The following is a 22,622-nucleotide window of genomic DNA, read 5'->3' as shown; positions in this document are numbered from 1 at the left end:
AAGTTCTTCATGTCTGGATTTGTGCACATTTTCTTTGATTATTTAACTGTCACTTCTTTACAACACTTGACGTCAGGTTTGATTCCTTTCTGTTACGCAATGGTGCAGAGCCAGTTGAATTTTATGAGAAAGTGAGACAATTTCTCCAATCAATACTTTATTAATTTTAAAAAGGTGCAAACAATTAAAATGTAATCTGGCAGGTTGAAACATTGGTTTACAAGATAGGTCTGACAAAATGTTTGTGCTTTGTGGACAACAACATCTTCTTTAAATGAGAATAAGAGAATTATAAAAATATAAAAGTAAAAATATACACAGAAAAAAGTTTTTTTTTGTCTTGATTTTTACAACTCACACTTTTTTACATCTCTCATTGGACCCAGATTGCAGAACTCCCAATTGCTTTGTTTCTAAAAAAATATATATACAGTACATCCAAAAAGTTATCTAGGTACAGTAACAGAAAGTAAAATAAATCAAATAAATGAGCTCAGTGCACTGGATCGTTGTGTCAAGGGAAGAATTACAATGTGGGTTACATCATCACCAGAGAACAAACCCATTTTACTTTCATTTCAGAAACTAGCGGGCGGGCGCCCCATGTACAGTCCTCGCTGCAGGCGGCCCCGGTTATCAATAGAGGGATGAAAAGCCAAAAAAATATACTTTAATCTACAGTGGTTTTTATATTCCTCACACATAAAGTTCCACCTATTAGTCTCTATCCATGGGTATATTTCATAGAGTAGCTTACATACAGTATAAGCATAAATCACAACATTGATGACAGTCTACACATCCCATTAAACTTTACATGACATTTCTTATTACAAAGTAAAGGTTAATTCCAGTAATGTGAAGTACAAAATAGTGCCCTGCACATAATCAATAAAAAATAAATCACAAAGAAATTCCCCAGATGAAAACAATCCCTTGTAAATACCAGCTTTAAAGAATGGGACACAGTAGATCTTTCATTCCATCTTATGATCTCAATGAGCTGCTTTCAGCTTTTGGTATCTCTTTTCCATCAGACGATCCACCAGTGGCTTTAGTTTGCGATGGGCACAGATGGGCTTCTTCATGTCCTTTATGTACAATCTGTAGACACACAAAGAGACAGAAATGTGTTTTAGTTTCCTATCTTAGCTCATGAATAGACTGACGACGTAGACCAAGATCTGAATGAATAATCACAGTGAAGTGACTTACACCAGAGCAGAGATGTCACAGATACCGCCGCTCAGCTGTTCATACTGTCTTTCCACGTTCATCAGCATTTCTTTTCTGACCATCCTCCTTGTTTTGACACAACATTTTGGGATGCCAGCTACAATGTAAGAGGAAGAGCCATGGTAAGAATAGTGGAAAGAAACAGATTACAAGCATCAGTTTAAAGTCAACAAGCTGAAACTAAATGAAATGACAAAGCAGATGGATGAGAATAATAAAGAGCTAGTTTCTGATTATGAACTGGTTGGTTAAGATTATGTACATCCTATACGACACATGCACATGTAAAATAAATATCATAGCAACACATTAATATCAACTTAACGTAACTTTTCCAAAATATAGCCTACACTTATTTAACGGAATGCAGATATCCTGTAAACACATAAAAGTGATTCAAATTCAAATGTTTTAACAAAGGTATTTGTCATTCTTACCTTCAGTGGAGGTGATGGCCAAAGCACACAGACAGACGATCACAAATGCAACTTTCAGATCCATGATGGCAGAGCGAATGAGCGGAGGAAACTGATCCTTCCAGCTTAAATACTGGTGCTGAACGAACAAACAAACAGACACACACGCACATGCACATGCACAGTCACATTGTCTAGTGCTAGATGAGTGTGTGGTACAAGTATGTTCCACAGACAGGCTCAGACAAGTTTAATAACCACTAACAGAACTTTATTTGAGCTTGATTGAAAACTCTGTGAATTCCAAACGCAGACTCAATAACTATAGAATATGGGTCAAAGTTAGAGGTCGCATTGAAACTTTGTTATGGACAAATCCCTGCCTGAGTATTGTGTTGCAGCTCAGTCAAACACCGGCATAAAAATTAAAGAAATAAGAGATATCACCTATTTCATATGTCAATTTATACATAGAAAGCTCTAACCTCCTTTGATGGTAAATTGACCAAATGCTGCAGTGGAAAAAGACATTCCCATGCATTGTGTTCTCATGTGTGGTTGTCGCACATTGTCCAATTTCAAAAAGCGTGCAAGCACACAAGACAATGATAGTAAAAATAAATAAATAAATAATAATAATGATCAATGAAACTTTTCTAGGGGAACTTCCCTGGTTGAGCTGGTTTCTTTGGTCTTCTTTTTGGAACGTTGGTAATGTGGTAGCAGACAAAAGCAACTTTGAGCAAAACTAAATACCTGGTTCCATGTAAAGCCTTCAATCCACAAGACTTCCTCCTGTCTAAGCAAGTAGGACATGTTTTCTTTGTACATTTAATCCGGATGATTTGTTTAGAATTATAAAACAAGCTACTGTGGACTGGTCTGACTACATCGGATGCTTTATCAAAGTTACTTGACAACATGCTTTTTCCATTTCAATTAGACTTTGGATGAAGTATTTTTTTGACAGCCACACTTGGACGTTTCACAGTGGTGCTTGTGACTCTGTGAAGTTGTATAAGCACTGCAGTACTTTAATTTGGAAGGTTTTGGTCAGAAACCAAGGCGAAGGACAAAATAAAATCAGGAAATGGCTGAAAGTAAATCATCACTAAAGTTATTTCAGTTCATACTTAATGGAGTATGAGTAAGGGATTATCATGAAATTTGGGAATAACAAATTTCACAGTAATCAATCCAGTAGTTGTTAAGACATTTAACCTACAACCACCAGTATGAATGTGTCTGTTGGATACTACATGTCTGCACTGAACATTATCTAGTAGTTATGTCTAAAGGTACCTCACTAAAATTCAGAGAGAGAGGTTGGGACGACCACAGCATATAGGACTAATACTCTAGGTAGGAATCACAGATATCTGACAATCCATCAAACAGTTTTTTGGATAAAATTATACCATACTACAGTGGCCCTGAGGGATTAATTCACTGCTATCTAAGAATACACATGCAAACACATGTGCTACAAATCAAACATCTCTAGAAACACAACAGAAGAGTTTCAGGGATGAACCTGGCTAAAAGCTAATGTCAATTGTTTTTTCTTTTTTTTTGTATCCCCAGGAAAACTTCTGTTATCTTGTGCTGTGAGTGCTTGTTTTGTCAGTTTCATCAAGTTGTTTCCTGAATGCAGCACTTTGTCTCTCTCTACATGTGCTTTCAAAAGTTGCAGTGAGTTGAGCCCTAACAGCCACCATATCATTCTTGGCTGACACATCTTGTAAGAGTAAAACCACTATAAATCACAGAAACAGGTTGCAAGCTAAAAATCTACACATGTTGTTTGAAACTACCACATGATCATGTGAATCTATGCTCCTCCATTACACATGAATTTGAAAGCGAAAGTGTGTCGGCAACATATTATTAACGTTATTGATATGTTGCAACAAATAACTGTCAAAATGTGGGAGGTCTTGTCCCAGGCTGAATCTAAAGAACATCACTGATAAACGGCCATTAGCCCTGGCAGATCCATTGGCTGTCAATCACCGCAACAAAAGGATTATGACAACTGGAATCCGCTTTTGCTTCACCAACGCAGGTTAGACATGTTGATACACATCAAAAGAGGTGTGAAGGTGGAGAGACTGATGAAAGGGCTGCACTGACTCCACATCAAAACTGTGGTTTATTTAATTGCTGCAGCCACTGCGGTGTGAGCTGGCTCACTCAATCAACGTTTTACAATAAACTTCCTTTGACTTCTACTTAACTTCAAGTACCAGGAAGCCCAACTTTTGCCTCTTCTAAATCCTCACATTTAGTTTACATACTGTGTCTTCTGGCAATTATAGGATGACTTCTCAAGTGAAATTAATCTGTTTCACTGTTACTTTCTTTTTCAAATTTTCACACGTTCTCCCTTTCACACAGAAACAGGTGGTTACTTAAAACGTTGCAGTGACTCATCATCAACTAAAGATGTAATTATATTGAGCCTGAGGATAAAGTGAACAGACAACAGTGATTCGTTTTGGTGGTGATACGTTTCTGTATTGTTTTTTCCCCATTTTCAAAATACAGTACAATTTCTAATACACAAGAAGTACCTGCTCAAGCTTATTTACAGAGTTTTCTGCTACAACTCACTCATTGGAAATGGAGCATTGAGGTGTCTGATTTCCCCCTCATATAGATTTAACTTTGTTTACAGTATGTGCATCAGTATATATACATATCTAAGTTGGGAACAAACATTAAAACATTACAGTGATTCCTCCACCCCTGGATCTAGATAGAAGTCGTCAATCAGCAAACAAGTTGAGCACAATTCTCCATCTGTGACCAAATACTGTCTTTACAGAATCAGCACAGCAGAGAGGGTGGATAGAATAAAGTTTGACTTGGTATTTTATTGGTTCAAGGTTTGAATCTCAAAGTTAACAGTGGAACAGAGACGACCATCTTCATTTCTGCTGCACCTCCAGGCCCCGAGGAGCAGAGGAACCTCCATGGATGGCAGCGTCAGTACTCGGTCTGTCCTCTGGAGGCCACGTGAAGGAGGCGGAGCAGCAGCTCTGCAGGCGATCTCCCCGCAGAGCCGTGGACTGGTTCTAAGGCCTCAGTCTCCCCCAGACAGTCAGAGTCCACTGCACAACTCTCTAAGAGGGAGGAGGAGGAGTATGAGGAGGGGAGGGGAGGCGAAAGGAGAGGAGATTCATAAACATGGACTAGTTGCTATTAGACTGAACTTCCACCCAGCATGACAAACACACCAATCTGTACCTGAGTTACAGCAGAGTCCTGAGGCAGCACAGTGTCCTCCTTCAGATCCACAGGGTCTTCCTCCTGTCTGGCAGGGGGTGAGCAGGTAGTTCTCCTCCGCACAGTGAGCTGTTTCTGGGGAGCCAAGGAGGCAGCCGAGACCCTCCCCACAGCAGATACTGGGGCCGAAGCAGCGGCCCCTGTCACCAGGACCACATGGCATACACTGGAGAATTGAATAGATTTCAGCATCACTCAGGTATCGTTTCTTTTTGTCACATTTTTTGGGGCATTGTGCAATGTTACCTCACATTCAATCAACACTGGTAAAGGACATGGTATTAGACCAAAAAGCTAATAATTAAACACTTAACTTCTACACCAGGAATTAAAAGGTTTAAAAAACCTTTAAATGCATCACACTATGCAGTTTCTGTTTCTTTTGCAATCCAGCTGTTTCTTCTACAATCCAGATGTCATGCTGGTGTGCATGACGTCTTCAAACAATATCAGACACCTTGATATTGTCCGGTCGACGGACAACTTCAAGATCATCTTGTAGTTTTCACACATAAATATTCCACAACAATATCTTACTGAATGTATTAATAACTATTCCACAGACTTAAAATAGCGTAAATTATTGCCTTGCCAAACCCAGACAATTACACAAGATTGTTATTGATAATATTATAGAATTTGAATGTGGTTCTTATGCTATTTGTTTAGTTTTTAGTCCATTAAATGACTGTTATTTACCCATCTGAACCCTTACATCAGTGACATTCAATAAGATCCAATAAAAGTCTTAGTACACTGAAGCCCATCTATAATATAGGTATTGGCCCAACTTGGGACATTTCCAATCCAAGACACCCAAAGGCATTAAAAAAAACAAAAACTTAACAAAGTCAAAGATGATATCTACAGTAGACAGAAAGCAGAGAGAACAGGTAAATGAACCTCACCTGTCTGATCCCCGTCTCCGACAGCGCTCGTTTCCCACCTCGGGGACAGTTCTGGATGTAACAGGCGGAGGAGAGGGCGAGGAGCAGTCCCAGGACGCACAGCGGGAACAGGGAGTGAGGCATCGTTGCTGTGTTTGTTGGATGAGCGCCGCGTACCTGTCTTGAGTGTAGGCTGTGTGTGTGTGTGTGTCCTCCGCCTGGTTGGGGTTGGGGGGCTGATGTCTGACCGATGTCCCGGTCGACTCCTCACTTATAAGCGCAGGCGGACATGGATCAGACAAAGCGACTGACACCCGCGTCTGACGTCAGCGCCGTGTGTAGTGTTCTGCTTTGCGCACACACGCGCGCCCCGAAGGCCACCGGCGCGCGAGGGGTCGCGGCAGATATGGCTCTGCATCAGATGTGTGCCATCTAACAAATGTACACAAGAACACAACAATGACAGCAGATGTTCTCCCTGTATTCACGACTGCGCTACTTATTTAAAAAAAATAACTTTTCTAAAGGCGGGAGGTGGCGGGAGCACATTAAAATGGCACAACGTCAACAATTAATCGGAGTTTGTGGACAACTAATTAGATTAAGAGCAATGGAGAGACTGATTAAGCGCATTCAACGACGATCATGTACAGATCAGCTGTCAAACTTGCCGCTGCTCATCACGTATGTCTAACTTTTGTCACCTGATGGAAACACTGCCAACTTCATGACAACCTCTAATTCACACAAATTAGCTATCTGAAGTAACTTAAGACTATTAGAGACCCTAACAGGTTTAGCATTTCAAATAAACAGATACATTTTCAGTTTATAATTCTGTTTTGTGTCTTGTTGCATGCTCAGGGTTTCATCTCCCCAATTAGCTGTTGTGATGCTCATTAACAATAAGTGATAAATGAGCATCAGAGGCAGCAGGTGAAGGTGTGAAGGAGGTATTTAATTAGCACCAGAGCATTCAAGCCCTGTCATTTAATAAAAACATAATGTGGTCTCATGATGCATTACTGCACTCTTCAACAATATGAAAAATCTGTGTAAGACATTTCTGTGATCCTATACAAAGATCATATAGAAAACTCCTTCCTGTGAGAAATCTTAAAGTATTGGAATAAAAAAACATCAGCTACATGTGTAAAGCAGAAAAGACCATTACGAACACACAGTCTGATATATCATTTAAGTGATTTATCGCCCACTTGTAACAGTGAAGCTGACCCGATTTCACATGCAGAGCTGCCTCCTGAGTCTGTGTTTATTGAGCGGATACAGGATCACGACCTCGGTTAAGCTTGTTGTCGTCAGGGAGACCAACATGCAAATTAGGCAGTTTGTGATGGTAAAGCCCAATAAATACTTTTTTTCCCTCCTGACTTTGCTCTGTTTGCGCTTTTTTGTGCACAAAGAGGTGATTAGGGTGAGGCGTTAAGAGGTAGAAAAAGAATATGTGGGCAAGGACATGTAGTCTCAGTCAGAAAGCACTGTGCGCACATGTAATTCCCAAACACTTCATGGTGCCTGACAAACACTTGCCACTGAGGGAATCGGTGCTGACAGTTGAATACAAACACATAGAAAATGAGCCATCACCTCATTTCCTGCCTGCATTTACGCTACTTAGAAAACAAAACCTGAGCAAGAGTGTAGAGACTGTGAAGTGGTGAATGGAGAAAAGAAGAATAGAGGGGAGCGGTCCGAGGTGAGGATCAGGAGGTCAGCTGAGCCAAGCATGACCCTGTCTGTTTCTGCACAATAACCACTCAGCCTTGGGTCCATTCGATTTTCAGATTAATTTTTCTGGCCTCCCGCTCTGGGTACTTTTGTTCCTCTACCTTTTTCTCTGAGTATCCTCAGCACATCCATCCAGTGTGTCAACAAAGGCTGCTGAACCAAGGCTGCACCTAGACTTCAATGCTGAATGAAAAACGCTAAGATGGGGAGAGGAGGTGGAAGAAATATCAGAACAAGACTTTATTTTTTTTTTCCCCACGCACGATTTTAGTAAAGGTCTTTGCTTTCACTGATGGCCTTTCTTCAGTTGTGGACATTAAAAACATGTTTCGTCTGCGCAGTCTGATTTTGATAGACCACAGCTTCAAGGCAAGTCTAAGAAGAATAATTTACTGCTGGACTTCTGCTGGAAGTATTCGGATGTAGGGTAACATAAGGGTAAGAATTTGTATAAAATACTACTACATGATAATACAAAAAATTAGAAATGAATCAATAACGGAGCTGAGATAGAGATTTGGGAGCTGTTTGGAAAGAGCAGCAGATGACGACATCAAACCCAGTGAACCATCTATAAATAGGAATTTATTCTTTCAGCTTTAATCTTTTTTTCCATTCATTTTGAGTTCACAACATGTAAACGCCACATCTGAGGTAGAACCCTGTCGTCACCTTAAGACCAGTCCTCTTCCTGTCAGGCTTTTGAAGTCCGTTACTTTGCCTTTTTGCTCCATCCATCAGTGATGCACACGCATGATGTCACTGCGCGGGGTAGGGCTTTGGCAGGCGGGACACAGGATGTGATTGGGTGTTACTGCGGTGACTGGATGCGATTGCCTCCTCAGGCAGGCATGGCAGAGCAAGTGACTGCAGGCTAGACGATAGATGGATGACACAGACGTGGAGTAAACGGAGACCGAGCAGGAGCACGCGGAGCATCTCTTCTCACCTGGCGACCAAATGTGAGGGAGAAATCAGCACCAGTGAGATGTGACATAATATCAATATCAATATATAATATAAACACTGTAAAAAAAAAAAAAAAACTGTTTGTCATACTATATGGAAAGACTTTGTTCAAGTGTTATGATGCCACACATTTTATTTTTTGTTTGTTATCAGAAGAAATATGGTGTTGTTAACATTATAAAGTACTAGAAACTATAAGTTTTACTTGATGGTGTTCAAGTGGGTCTGGCTGACTGATGCTTTTTAATGACTGATCCTGTGTTATTTTCTTCTCTGGCTCCCCTACTATTCATTTAAATGGGAGATCTGGGCTTTCGTCTGAAAGTGGCTATAGTTCACTTGCTCGAGGACGATGCACACAAATACATGCATTTAGACACAAGCTACGTTCTTATTTTCTCCCTTCTCTCATTATGCTGCAGACATAGTTTAAGAAATTTATCAGGACATTTTCTGGTGCAGTGTCACCAGTTGAATCCATTCAAGCTGCCCCTTAGTACTCCACAAAGCCTTTAATGCCACCTCTCAGGAGGTAGTTTCTTATAAAGTTCAAAATATCTTTGTAGAATACTGATTTTTACCAATCCTACCTGTAGAGACGCTTGCAGAGCCTGAACTCTGGCAGTGCTGCGTGGTGTTTGGTGGTCCTGAGGCGGCAGTGACCACCCTCTGCTGCTGGGACAAGTTTGAGGTGAAGGATGGTCTGCCTTGCAGGGCGGAGAAGAGAGCTTCATCCAGGCTGGATGACAAACGCTGCTCATGCGAGCTGCAGCTGGAGGCTGAAGTAACATATTGAAGAAGCAAATGTTGATGAAAAAGACACGTCAGCAGGAAAAAAAACACACAATAGGTTTTAAGATCTTACTCTTAGTGAAAATGTCATACTCACCAGAATCTGCATAATTTCTTGGCCTTTTTGTTTGAGGTGGGAGTTGCTTCTCGGTTGTTAACTCTTCCGTTGACTCTTTAAAGGTTCCACTGCGATCTCTTTTTCGCCTCTCTAACTCTGATTCACTCTGTGTAGTATCGGTCCTGGAATTAGATGGATGATTCCCGTTATCTGACGTATTTCCTAATCCAGTATCTCCTATCTGTGTAGTCCTCTTCGTGTCTGTAGTTCCAGCGTTATAGTGAGCTGAAGTATTAGTGAAGCTTTTGTTGAGAGATGTAGAGTCCTGGGACTGTCCTTCTACCTTGGAGCTTACAAGTCTCGAGACTTGTGGATTCTCTGCCTCGCCCCGTCTCCCCAACATCCCGTCCCTCCTCACCTCCCCTCTCTGCAGGAGGAAATGGTCAATGCGGGTTTTCAGTTGGGGGTTAGGAAGAGGTTGGGAGTTTGAAGTGAATGGGACCCCGGTGAAGGGGTCGTTCGGGGTACGACCCCACGTGGCCTCCCTCTTTTTGTACTCCTCCAGAGTGCTGCTGTCCACTGACACGCCACTGGGCAGCAGCATAGGCAGCAGCATCACCTCCTGGGTGATTGGGTCAAGGAATTCTTCTGGGGTAGAAAGAGTGCTGAGTCCAGCAAAAAGCCAACATTGAAGATAAATTAATTAATTAAATTCATTGTTTATGCCTTATTTTAACTATAATTAAAAGGGAAATTAAATATAAAGAGTGCTTCACAAACATACCTGGTAGGTTTGTCTGTTTGATGTGGTTGGTCGGCTCGTCTGACAGAGGGGGCAAAAAACGCAGTTCGTGGGATCTGTCTCTCACTGGCCTCGTGGACTTGTTTAATCCTCTCCACCTCTTCAGCGGGGCAGCAGCGAGCAGGCTGCCCCCACACGGTCAAAGCCTTGAGCCCTAGAGCAGATGCCGCACCGCCGAACGGCAAAGTCACACGAAGTTGTGTAACGGCGCCCAGCGAGAGGAGCCCCCGGCTCCAGAGCTCCTCTTGCCGACAGTTTGCAGGTTGTTGAGGGGGCCGAGAGAGGAATGGAGGCCGGGGACTATAAATTGAACGCGAAAAACACACTGGGGTTTCCTCTCTAAGTTCGCAACGACCTACCAGTTTAAACTCCGACTCTGATTGGCTGGATTCAGTGTTTGTTTGAGGACGCTCGTTTGCCACCTGCCTCTTGTGTGCATGCCGTACATGTCCGCGCCCATTTGGTGTCTCTTCACCCCATTGTTGGGCCTGAAAACCCCACTGGTGACCATTACTCTGGCCAGCTCTACTGTCAAAGCCCTGTTTCTGTTGGTCCTGTTCACTCTGGTCCTTTACCTGCCTTTGCTCCTTTTGCTCAACCTGTCTGTGGCCTTGGCTAAAACTCTGGGGAGGAAGTGGGTCAGAGCTGGTGCTGATTTCCAGTCTCTTGCAGGCCTGTCCTCGGTCCATACCCCAGGGCCACAGCTCCACATCAACCCTGCAGAGCTCCACCTGGAAGCCAAACTTCAACGTCACCTGAAAGGAATGGAAGTAAGAAGAGTAAGAAGTAGTAGGAAAATGCACATTCATTTATTAATTACAGTCATAAGTGTTTGCAGATCATAACCCTATTAGTTTTATACATTTTCTAAAAGTATGAGAAAATGCCTGTAGAGAAAATGACCAGATCAGACAGATGAGAAACAACAGTTCATTATTGTAGTTCATTATCATGATAGTTTCTCAAATTCTCTTTCAAAGGTTTAATTATTCAAATCAAAAAGAAGTAGTGTCCCTCAGAAATAGCTCACATTAGCTTGTCAGAGGTCAGAGTTTGACCTTTTCTTATTTTCGGCTCATAATAATCCATAAAAATAATAGTTTTTAATCACTTTCTTGCCAAGAGTAGGAACTCTCAGTATAGTTGAGTTAAAGTACGATAACTTTATTTTACCTGTACAGGAGGACGTAGAAAGTACTCCAGCTTGAAGCCTCGCCTCCGGAGAATGGGGTCAGCTGACACAAGATTTGTGACATCATAGCCATCTGCACACAGCTGCAGGTTGAAGGGCAACAGGAAAAAAATCTTATGTTAGCGCAATAATGATAAGTAAATAATGTACAAATATGGTGTGGGTACATACTACTATAAATACACCTATACGTAAGAGAGAGAGAATAAACGAAGCACATCTTAAGAGATCACAATCCTCCAATCCTGTGTTAGTGAACTCATTATGGGAATTTTTTTGCATGCTGTCAATATGTCACAGAAATACAACCTGTTCTAAGAAAAATGTACGTTTCCTGGACTCCTGCATTGCATTAAAGATGAAAAAGACGTGAAAAATCCAAAAATCATGTGAAAGGAGTGGTGAAGATATGAAAGACCGAATGGCAGAAAAGGATGAGGTAAAGGTGAAGTGAGAAAATATAATTCAAAAGAACATCTTTCGTTCAAAGAATAGAGAAAATACAGCCCTGATCAGATCAGAAAATACCAATAAGAAGAACATAGCAAGGTCAGGTGTGATTCAGCCTCCTACACTCCACTTCGTCAACCTCTACTTCTTTATTTTCATATCTCTCCCCTCCACCTCCATCCATTGCCATTCGTATTCAGTGATTCTTCCTTTGCGTCTCCTCATGTACTGGACATATTTTTCAAGTTTTCAAAAGGGGGTAAAATAACGTGGATGGTGCACTCATAAGACACAATGCGAGTGAGTCATTGTCACTAACATAACATGTCAGCTTTGTGTTGCAACAAGAACTGAGCGGTTAGTAGGCTACAGTTAGGAAAACAGTGTACATATAAAAAAAAAAAAAGATGATATAAACATGCAATATCCATAGAGTAAATCGCACCTTGTTGCAGTGGGCCGTTGTATAAAAGTGTGGCAAACATACATTCACCACCATATTCTCCAACCTGTGAAGACACAAACTGAGTGAAGACCCGCACAAATTTCCTTGTGTCCATTATGATCAGCCTAAAGGTCAAGGCAAAGTGATGCATTCAGTGAATAAAACTTTTGTTGTGTTTACACCTACTAGTTCCACGTAAGACCTCTGCTCTGACTTCTTTACAAGATGACCTTCACGGACTGATTGTCTGACTCACCTCTCATTCACAATTTTCAATACAATGGTTGTTTTAGTTCAAAGAGGTAAGCTCATATAGTGTTAGGTAATGTTGTGACTTCTACTTGTGTCATCTGGTCTATCGATTATAAGGCAATGAAATAGGCAAATTCTAGACGATTATTACAAATTACAGACAAATCTATATTAACCTGTTAAAAATAATTAGCTGATTAAGCAGCCAGTCAACAAAAAAAAGAATAACTCTGATGTTGTGAGAGCCAGATATTAAAATGTGGCCTTTAGTTGCCTCTCCCGTTTCATATTTTGTAGTATAACCTACTGGGTGTTTTTTTTTATATTTAAGCGTGTTGTTAAGGACGAAATTATTAACCAGAGATGGAAAATAACAGGAATTTGGGGCTGAATTAACTTCGTAAATACACAGGCGCTGTGATGGATTCACCTCTCATCTAGCCACAGGAAACTATCTTTTTATTTCACCAAACTGACCGACACCGTACACTAACTCTGCAGACACACATTTTTAGGCCAGGTGTTTTACGTTTTGAACCTCACACATAGATTAACCTCAATTTGCTCACATGTTATTGCAAAGCTAACTTAAACTGAACATAGCCAATTTTACAGCAAGCTAAAGAAAACAGGTGCGTTTCAAACACGCTCAATGTTGCTGCTGCTGGGACACAATGGCAATGTGAATGTTCATTTTAAATAAACTAACTGAGCTGACAAAGCTTACTTTGCTTGCTCGTTGACAAACCTGGGTGTTTCGACTCTTTCAACTGCTCCTCCGACCAACTACAGGGGTTAGCTGATAGCAACCGATAGCAACACATTAGCATATCCGACCAAACTAAGGAAGCCGAGAAGGGACACGCTTAATTCTTTTGCGAGTCTCCAATAGGTGTAACAGTTGTTGACTAGATAGAGCCAAAGTTGGGCATGGTTTTACTCTATTTTCCCCCTGATTACGTTGAACTAATAATAATAATAATTATTCCATATTCAGTTGGTTTCACTTGAATCTCTTTTAACACTTTAGACATCATCTCCTCTGTGAGGGCCAGTAGCTACAGACCGATGTTGCATGACTACAGGATGGCTCATCTATACAAGATGCGACCCATTTGCAACATTTCAAGGACACCTCAGTAGCATGCGTGCTGTTCCAAGGGAACGTCTATACTTACAGTACTCACCATTACACTTATTCGTGTAGGCTACTTGGTGTCTTCAATGTGCATCAGCCTTAAGCTAAACCTATGAGCTGAACAGACCCCATAACACCTCAAATAGCCTATTACAGTTAAACAACTTGATTCAGTATTTGATATGATGCTATGCAATGCTAGTAAACAAGAAAAACAATGATATTTTGTATGTGCTTCACAATGTACCTATTTATTTGATATACATATCAAACAAATAAGTAATTATTGTTTTTCTAATAAACTGCCCTTCCACTAAGCAGGTACTCCTCAACTCCAGGATGAGTCTTAGACAAAAAAAACATTCATAACAGTGACAAACAGTGCTGAATTATTCACATATCTTTATTAGTTCTGCTGAATTTTAACAAAGGGGTGGTTTTAATCAAGCCAGAACAGTACTAGTAACATAAATGCAAACAATAAAATTGAAACATGTATAAAATTGGTAGCATTTTGTTCTCTCAACAATGCATTACTGTAACTACATTTATCACCTACATCAAAAGAAACATCATTTTTGGACAGGTTTGCTATGATTGCACCATTATGGTAGGCCAAAAGGCTATCTACACAGTTAAAAAAAAAACACATAAAGGAAAGCTTAAATGGCACATATTTTCTCTGTCAGTTCACCATAATATAATAACAGTAATAAAGATGATAATACTATGTAATACCTTAGAGATAAGTTAATATTCTTGAGCAACATCTTTGTATGCTGGCATAAACAACACATATAAAAGCCATGATATTCACATCTGAATCTACTGTACATCATAACTTGTGTGTAGGACACTACATAGTGCAGTTAGCCTGAAAGCTCCCTTTAAAGAGGCAGACTCCCCACTTTTATGATTTTTTTTTTAAAAACTTCCTTCCGCTCTTTGTCTTTGTCTGAATGAACTATACAGAAGAAAGTAGAATTTTCCATGATATACAGACTCCTCCGTTTGAAATATCAGCCTCACTGCTCTTGTGTCAAGCTTTCATGTATTTTAAGAAAATCCCTTTACTCTTAATATATCCTCACTTGCTGTATTGCCACTAGTCCCTCTATCCTCAATCTCATAAGCTGAAGCTTTTCATAATGTATACACACATGCACACACCCGCTTGCGCACATACGCTCTCTCATACACACATTTACAATCTATAACTATTATAGGTATTTCTTTCTAGTATATCATACATTCTATAAAATGTTTTTTTTTTTTTTTTTTTTTACTTTGGGGATACCGACTGCTTTCTCCCTTGGCTGTGAATGCACAAAGCGAATGACACAATTATCATAATAACCAAATTCAAATTGTGTGCTTCAATTCACATTCTCCTTGCAGTTCAATAAGAAGAAATTGGAGTTGGGGAGCGCTGTGAAAGCTCTTTACTGACCTCTAGTGTTCGTTTTTAGTCACAGCAGACACAATCTGAAGGCGAACCAGGTTCTCCCACATTTTTAAACTTATTCTATATCCAGCTTGGGTTGATTATCTGCTAAACATATCTATTTAATTCAATTTGTAGAAAATATAAACTCTGTTGGTCTTAATGATGTGTTTTAAACGGGTCATGCATGTTGGACCCTGTGCATGAAACGACTTAAAAAATGAATCAAGAATCAGTCTCTGTATGATGTTTAATATCAACTCCCACTGGGATCTAAATGAAACAGTCTCACCATGTGTAAGGATGGCGTGTAACTGGTTTGCTGATATTATAATTAAAGCACTGAAAATAATAATCATACTCTTGATATATTTTTTTAATCATCTATTTCCAGCATTATTTATTCTCTTATACATGCTGGAAAGAATAGAGTAAGGCGCTCTCTGGCCAAAAATGCAAGTTAACATCACACACGCTGACCACTAACTCTACTTTTACATTACCAGTGACACAGACTTACAATGAATAAATACCGCATAATATTCTTGTTGATCATTGCTGACAATATCCCTGATTGTCTTGGTCCTTTTCTATCATGGGCATTAAATGACCCCTGTATTAGTGCTGTTATCTAAACATTGTCATTTAACATGATGTTCTCCTGCCACCCATCCGTATGGCACACTTTTCATGAACACTGATAATGTATGATGTAGTTGTGTGCAACTAGAGAGAAAGGCTGCTTAAAAAGTTAGAAAATATTTCAAGCTTGATTGTGATTCATTTTCCTGTTCAGGTGATCTGCTTGATATTGATAATACTGGATTTTACAGTCGGCCTTTGATGCTGTTTAGTGTCTATAGTTGCTTTGAAAAGTATGTCAGACTTTACTCATTTATTCAATTGTAGACTGAAATGATTTTCTACTGTATGCTCAAGTGGTGTTGTGTGAGAGGCCTTGTCACTGTGTGTGTATTAAACTTGGTACTTTGTAACCGTTTCATGGCGCTGTCTCTATATCTCAGTGGACTCTATCCTCTCCAGCCGTGAGGGTCCTGCCCAGGGAGGGGCAAGCTGGTGGAGAGAAGGAGGGCCCTTCTGGTCTTCACAAGGTGGGGAGAGGGTGAGGGCAATGGGGCCAGAAATAGATGGGGGCTGAGGAGAGAGAGTTGAGAGGGTTGGTGGTGGAGGCGGAGAATTAGACGAGGTGGGGGAGGTGGTGCTGGTTGTTGTAATAGTGGTGGTGGTGGTGGTGGTGTTAGGTTTGGCTCCCAACTGGCTCATACGTTTTTCCAAAGCTTGGTTCTTCTGCAGCGTTTCCACGTAGCTGAGCTGCAGCTGCGCCTGGTATTTCAAAACCCGTTCCTTCTCATCCTGCCAGGTGTGTCGTTCCTGGTCAAAGTTGAGGGCCTGACGTTCCCGTTGCTGCCGTTCCAGCCGTAACGCGGCCTGCAGCTGCTCCAGCTGCCTGCGCAGCTCCCCTGCCTCATCCCAGTGGCCGTCCCGCTGTGCTTGGTGGGCATCCTGACGCAGCTGCGCCTCCTGACAGAGTTGGGCCTCGTGACGTAGCTGAGCCTCTTGGCGCATTTGGGCCTCATGACGAAGCTGGGCCTCTTGACGGAGCTGGGCCTCCTGACGCAGCTGCGCCTCTTGACGCAGCTGTACTTCTTGCCGTAGTTGAGCTTCTTGACGGATTTGGACCTCATGGCGGAGGTGAGCCTCCTGACGAAGTTGGGCCTCCTGGCGGAGTTGGGCCTCAGGCCGAATTTGCCCGTCCTGACGCATTTGGATGTCCTGCTGCATGTGGGCATCTTGCCGCTGCTGCACATCGCGCCATTGAGCTTCTTCACGTTGCTGCCTCTCCTGTCTCTGGGCTTCCTGCCTTTGGGCTTTGGCCTCATCACTCTGAAGACTCAGCAGGGTGTCAGAGGTGGGGGTGAGGGAGTTGGTTGAGGGCTCAGTAGGGTTGCGTGGGCAGTGGACAATTCCCCATGGTGGCAAAAGTCCTGCAGCAGCTAGGTTAGGGCTCACAACAACTTCTGCTCCTCTGCTCACTTCATTCAGAGCACGCTTTAAACTGAGCACCTCTGCTTCAAACACACCCAGTTTCTCTCTGAGGGCGGACACCTGGGGAAAGAAACAGGTAAAAGTTATCATGGGACGTCTATTTCAGTTTTAAATGTAATAGATGACAGCTCACTCTGTGTGTGCCCTGGTTAAAATGTCTTCCTGTAATTGCACAAATTGTAAATCGTATTTATCAAAAGACGAATACTCTTAAAATTGCTGTCTCTTTAGTAATGAAATGTCCAACATACAGTATAGTGTGTGTGTGTAAGCTGCTTATGAGCTCATACAGTACAAAGGAAAAAACTGTTACAGCTTTGTATGATGTTGCCCAATCCCTCCCAATGTCTTCTCGCAAAGTTTTTGGAATCCCTTCGAAGGATTTCTGGGATTAAATGATCAGCAATCTAGATTAAGTGGTAAACATCCCAATCCTGCAATCTCACTTGCTGTAAATTCTGCTTTGGATTGTAATCACCATTGTATTGGTGTTTTTGTTGACCACTCTAAAGCCTTTCTATAAAGCCAACCACAGCTACACAAGAGTTTCATTCAAAACACAGAAATACAGAATTATACAAGCCTTGGATCACGTCTTTTTTTTGCTGCAATCACCAATACCAATCATCTATGAAGTGAGATGGGCCGATCGACAGCTGATACCGATCATTTTTGGTATACACTATGGTGTACATGAGTCTCACACACTTTGTGAAGGTTCCCCACGGCTGATATGTTGTTTTGTTTTGATGGCTGGCACAGTGCTGACATCTTATTCAATCTGATGAGGAACCTGGCAAATAATTTTATTATGTTTTAGAGTCTTATTTTAGAGAATTGTTAACTTCTGCATACTATTAATCTGTTTGCGTTATTTTTATTCCCTGAGTCGTGTGTCCTATGTGTAATTGAAAACCTACCTCTGACAGAGTCCTCCTCAGCTCTCCCTCACACTTCTCCAGCTCCATACTCTTGGTGCTGTAGGAGTCCTTCAGGCCCAACATGGTCTCCTCCCGCTCCCTCAGCTGGGCATTGAGCTCCTTCAGTTGCCCTCTCAGGGCCACCATCTCTCCAGCTCGCTGGGTCACCTCAGCCTGACTCTCCCTCAGCTGCTGCTTCAGCAGAGAGATCTCTCCCGCCTTCTGACACACCTGTGACATGAGAAAATGATTACGATGTGACCCCCCGATATCGTATCACCGAACAAGTCAAGTGCAAGAACTCATAAAGTCAAACATCTCACCTCCCACTTAGTCTCCTCCAGACGAGGCAAGATGTCAGCCTGCTCCTTCCTATAATCCAGACATTTCCTCTCCAGCTCCTCTCTCTGGGCCAGCAGAGCTGCCATCTCCTCCTGGAGCCTCCTCTTGTCCTGGGACAGACGGGTTATCTGGGCCTGCAGGGCAGTCTGGGAGCGCTGAGCACGACGTGTAACCTGCAAAAAAGAAAACAAACATGTACAGTGTCAGTTTTGATTGTAACATATAGATACAGAGCATTATTCTTGGACTTGAAGCCATGATATTGTATAGCTCATTAAGTGTTGAATTTGTTCTACAGTAAATACTATTGGATGCATTAAACAACCAAAACTCTAATCTGCCCCATCAGAATAAAATCAAACAATTTTCTGACTTTTTCCCCCATATCTCTATCAGAAAAAATCTGTTTTTGACCACATTCTTCCAAGATTTAACCCAGGTTACATTTGGACACAAGTGCAGTATGAAGTGAGGTCACCTGCTGCAGGCGTGAAGCATAGTTCTGTCTCAGCTCGTCCATCTGTCGCTCCCATACACGTTGCTTCTCCTCAAACACCTGAATGATCGCTGCTTCACTTTGGTCCAGGTTTCTGCGCATATGTTGCACCTGGTAGAAAAGAAGAAATCACTTCAATAGTACAATAGAAGAAATCCAACTTGGATAGCAAAATGTGGGACTATCAGTAATTAGCCTTTTATCGTACGCAGCCAAAAATGCTGTCCAAGATACAGTTTGCCAGAATCACTGGCTCTCCCCTACCACCACTTGAATCACTTCACCGCAAACGGACACTGTGTAGAGCTCAAAAAATTGTCTCCGATCCCACTCACCCTGCACACTATGCCTTCCAGCTGCTGTCCTCTGGGAGACGCTATAGGACAATTGAAACCCGCTTGAAACCCGCTTCAGAAACAGTTTCATTCCCAGTTTCATTCCCACTGCAATAAATATCTTGAACTCTGAACGCTGAGGAACAATGATGTGTGCAAAATGCTCTACAACTTTTGTACATCCAAAAAAAAAGAAGAAAAAATTCACCACCAGATTTTCATTCAGCTCAATGAACAACCTGGCTGTGGCGCTTTATAGCTCAGTAGGTTGAGCAGGTGCCCCATATGCAGAGGCTAACTGTCCTTGCTGCAGCCGTCCCCGGTTTGAATCGCAAATCTGGTGGCCCTTTGCTGCATGCCATTCCCCCTCTCTCTGCGTCCCTGTTTCCTGTCTCGCTCAACTATCCTATCAGTTAAAGGCAAAAAAAGACCCAAAAGTATACTTAAAAAGACGCACCTCTGAGACAAAACAAAAATATTATGTATTCTAAGTTGATCATGGAATTTTACACGTTTGGCTTTGGATGTTTTTGCATGTATACAAATAGAGTGTAATCCATGCCACAGGTCATGGAGAATCCTTTAAAAAGTAAAGCTGCAGGTGCACAAAGTAATACAGAGGTTCATACAGTGGATGGACACCAGAGAGTGTCCCTAAGTACGCAACAACAGCAAATTAAACATTTATGAGTGGTCTCTTACCTCTTGCTCTTTTTCCCACAAGCGGTCCTCGAGGTCCTGGATGATGTCATCGGAGGAGGGGGAGGGGCGCAGAGGTGCTGGGGCATCACTCAGATGGCTCAGCCTCTGATAGGACGAGGAGCTCTTCCCTGAGGAGGACCGGCCACTGTCTGAGGCACTGAGCCCGTTCTGGAGGAAGGAACCACATCGGGCACGTTAAAGACGATAAGAGCAACGTGCATTCAGCACCAGACTGAGTGAGTATGGATGATGACTATACCTGGTAGCCGGGCTTTTCCAGCTTGTCCAGGCCTGCAGCTGCCCCAGCCATGCCCAACCTGTTGATGTGGCTGGTGGAAGCACTGAGAGGCCCCAGGACTGCTGGGGGCCCACAACCCGACCCCGAGCCTGTGTAGGTGGGCAGGCTGGTCAGGGAGTTTCTCCCTGAATCGGACATCCCTCCCTGAACCACTTCATTCCCATTTCCCCCGCCCTCACTTCTGCTCACCCTCACTGGGCTGTCCTGGTCCAGGAGCAGGGCCTCTGGGACCTCTCCTGATTCTCCTCCTCCGTCCCTGCCTCTCCTGCCTCCTCTGCTTTCACTGAACCCTTCGCTCCTCGCCTCTGGCTTTCCCTCGCTCCCAGCCCCTCCTGCCTGGCCCACCAGGTTCTGCATGGAGTGGAAGCTCTTGGGAACCACTGGTTTAAAGGCGGAGGGACGAACCAGGCCTGAGTTGTTCTGCATTGCCTGTGAAACAGATGGAGGACCGAAGAGACAAAAAAACAGTGAGAGGAAGATAAGTAGAAATTATTAAATTCAGCACAGTAATAAGTTCAACATAACAAGATACTTATGATAGTTTTGGAACTGCTTGAGATGCATGTGATTAATCATAAGAGGCACATTAATCCTTACAAACAGGTATGTGACAGTCGGCATTAGTCATGTTTTTGAAAGGATAGTTTTCAGATTATCCTTCTAATAATAGAAGTATATAAGTATTATTACCATTGCAGCTCAGCAAGAAAAAACTGTTTGGGGCAAAGGACTCTCATTTTGGTAGATTCCAGCATTATTATTGAGACTGTTGTGTTGGTTTTGTTGGACATTGCTGGAGTATGAAATTTAGACAAAATGAAAAAACTTGGGAAAGTTCTTCTAACAATGTAGCACAGTAAGTTTGACTGAAACTTCAATTCTTCAATTTGGGCCTCTACTGTGTACAGGATATTTGGTTGTCACTGTTTCCCACTTTCCTACTTATCATTGTTTGACCCCTTGCACCCCCTTTTCAGGATGGTAATCCCCAGGTTGGGAACCACCGTCCTACGTCTTCAGGTACCTGCTCCAGTTTTCCGGACACTGGCAGGATCTTAGGCGGGTTGTGGTTTGGAGGGTTGTGGCCGGCTGGATTGTTTTCGCTGTCAGCTCTGGCGGCTGCCATCTCTCTGTGCTGGTGCTGGTTCATGCCAACGCCGTTCTTCTCGTTTCCTCCGCGACCCACGATGTTCCCACACACATCCAGACCTGCAGCCTGCATCTCCCTCTCCCTCTCTCTCTCCATCCTCTCGTTCTCCAGCCTCTCCCGTTCCCTCTCTCTCTCTCGCTCCCTCTCTCGCTCCCTCTCTCTTTCTATCTTCTCCCTCTCGATTCTCTCTCTTTCCCTCTCTCTGGCTCTCTCCCTCTCCCGCTCCCTCTCTCGCTCCAGCCTCTCCCTTTCCACTCGCTCCCTCTCCCTCTCCCGGTTCCTCTCCCTCTCTCGCTCCCTCTCTAACCTCTCTCGGTCCCAGTCTCGGTCCCGGTCCCTGTCCCTCCCCCTTTCACGCTGCCTCTCCCTCTCCCTCTCCCTCTCCCACTCCCTCTCCCTCCTGCCCGCTCCGTTGCCACACTCCAACTGGTTGTTGTTGGACGGGGCCGCCATGGTACATTCAGTGTTGGTGGAGGAGGCTGTTTCGGTGGGCCGGTCAGTCCCAGTACAGGTCCCAGTCCCGATACTAACACTCCCTCGTTCATCGCTAGAAGCCGTCCCGTCTGATATAGTCGCCGGGGGGCGAGGCAGTCGCTCTGCGCTGCAGCTGCGGTCGGCAGGGCAACGGCGAGAGAGAGGAGGGGCACGGGGCAGGGTGGTCCTTGTGCCCACAGACTTCATGGCAAACTCCTGCTCTCCTGCCACCCCACTGCCAACACTGCCCATAGTGGGGGTCAAAGGTCAGGGATTAGAGGTTAGGAGTCAGGATTGGGGAGGGTCACAGATACATTTGGAAGTAGTGTGGGTCATCACAACCTAATGCAGGTAGTGGGGGCACACACACTAGAGGAACACAGAAAAACGAAAGGAGTTATACAATATTGTAATTGCATAATGGCTATTTATACAATAATAGCTAATGCAGAATAGATTCCAGCCCACATACAGGGGCAGCGTGGTCCTCCCACCATGATTGAAATGAAAAAGGGTCAGATAGATAACGTCTGGACAACCTCGTGTACAAATTAAGTGTAAAAATAAACCCGTCCTCCAGTTTAATGATGCCAATTGAAACAAATCACAGTGTTACCTTTTGTTTCTATAGTTAAGTGCGAGTTATTTTGAGTTTCAGTGAATAAAACCATGCAGTTACAAGGAGTGAAGAGGTCACTCACACCTAAGCAGTTTAACTTA

At 42.9% G+C, this 22,622-nt stretch overlaps 3 protein-coding genes across 4 annotated transcripts; all 3 read right to left on the bottom strand.

Moving 5' to 3' along the window:
- Window positions 1–4,518: 4,518 nt before the first annotated feature.
- avp (arginine vasopressin) lies at window positions 4,519–5,995 on the bottom strand. Its single transcript, XM_083978781.1, has 3 exons — window positions 5,849–5,995; window positions 4,902–5,106; window positions 4,519–4,777 (listed from the first exon to the last, which is right to left on the bottom strand). Exons 1-3 carry the CDS (start codon window positions 5,969–5,971, stop codon window positions 4,641–4,643), a joined length of 465 nt encoding a protein of 154 aa, XP_083834907.1. The 5' UTR covers window positions 5,972–5,995; the 3' UTR covers window positions 4,519–4,640.
- Window positions 5,996–8,124: 2,129 nt separating this feature from the next.
- Window positions 8,125–13,338, bottom strand: ubox5 (U-box domain containing 5). Of its 2 annotated transcripts, none has more exons than XM_083978337.1 (7): window positions 13,285–13,338; window positions 12,285–12,348; window positions 11,371–11,472; window positions 10,180–10,952; window positions 9,435–10,060; window positions 9,136–9,324; window positions 8,125–8,525 (listed from the first exon to the last, which is right to left on the bottom strand). In XM_083978337.1, the coding sequence occupies exons 2-7, from the start codon at window positions 12,336–12,338 to the stop codon at window positions 8,314–8,316; spliced, it is 1,956 nt and encodes a 651-aa protein (XP_083834463.1). In that variant the 5' UTR covers window positions 12,339–12,348; window positions 13,285–13,338; the 3' UTR covers window positions 8,125–8,313. The 2 variants fall into 2 exon arrangements, with proteins under 2 accessions (XP_083834463.1, XP_083834464.1); XM_083978338.1 differs by having other exon boundaries at window positions 13,264–13,309.
- Window positions 13,339–16,132: 2,794 nt separating this feature from the next.
- Window positions 16,133–21,524, bottom strand: lzts3b (leucine zipper, putative tumor suppressor family member 3b; the record flags this gene model as incomplete). Its single annotated transcript, XM_083978565.1, has 7 exons — window positions 16,133–17,245; window positions 18,106–18,336; window positions 18,429–18,620; window positions 18,926–19,054; window positions 19,981–20,148; window positions 20,240–20,707; window positions 21,303–21,524. 7 exons carry the CDS (start codon window positions 21,522–21,524, stop codon window positions 16,133–16,135), a joined length of 2,523 nt encoding a protein of 840 aa, XP_083834691.1.
- Between the last annotated feature and the right edge of the window lie 1,098 nt (window positions 21,525–22,622).

This window comes from Trachurus trachurus, assembly GCF_905171665.1.
Source record: "Trachurus trachurus genome assembly, chromosome: 9".
Taxonomy (NCBI): Eukaryota; Metazoa; Chordata; class Actinopteri; order Carangiformes; family Carangidae; genus Trachurus; species Trachurus trachurus.
The sequence above is the reverse complement of the archived record's forward strand: the minus strand, read 5'-3'. Positions and strand labels throughout refer to the sequence as shown.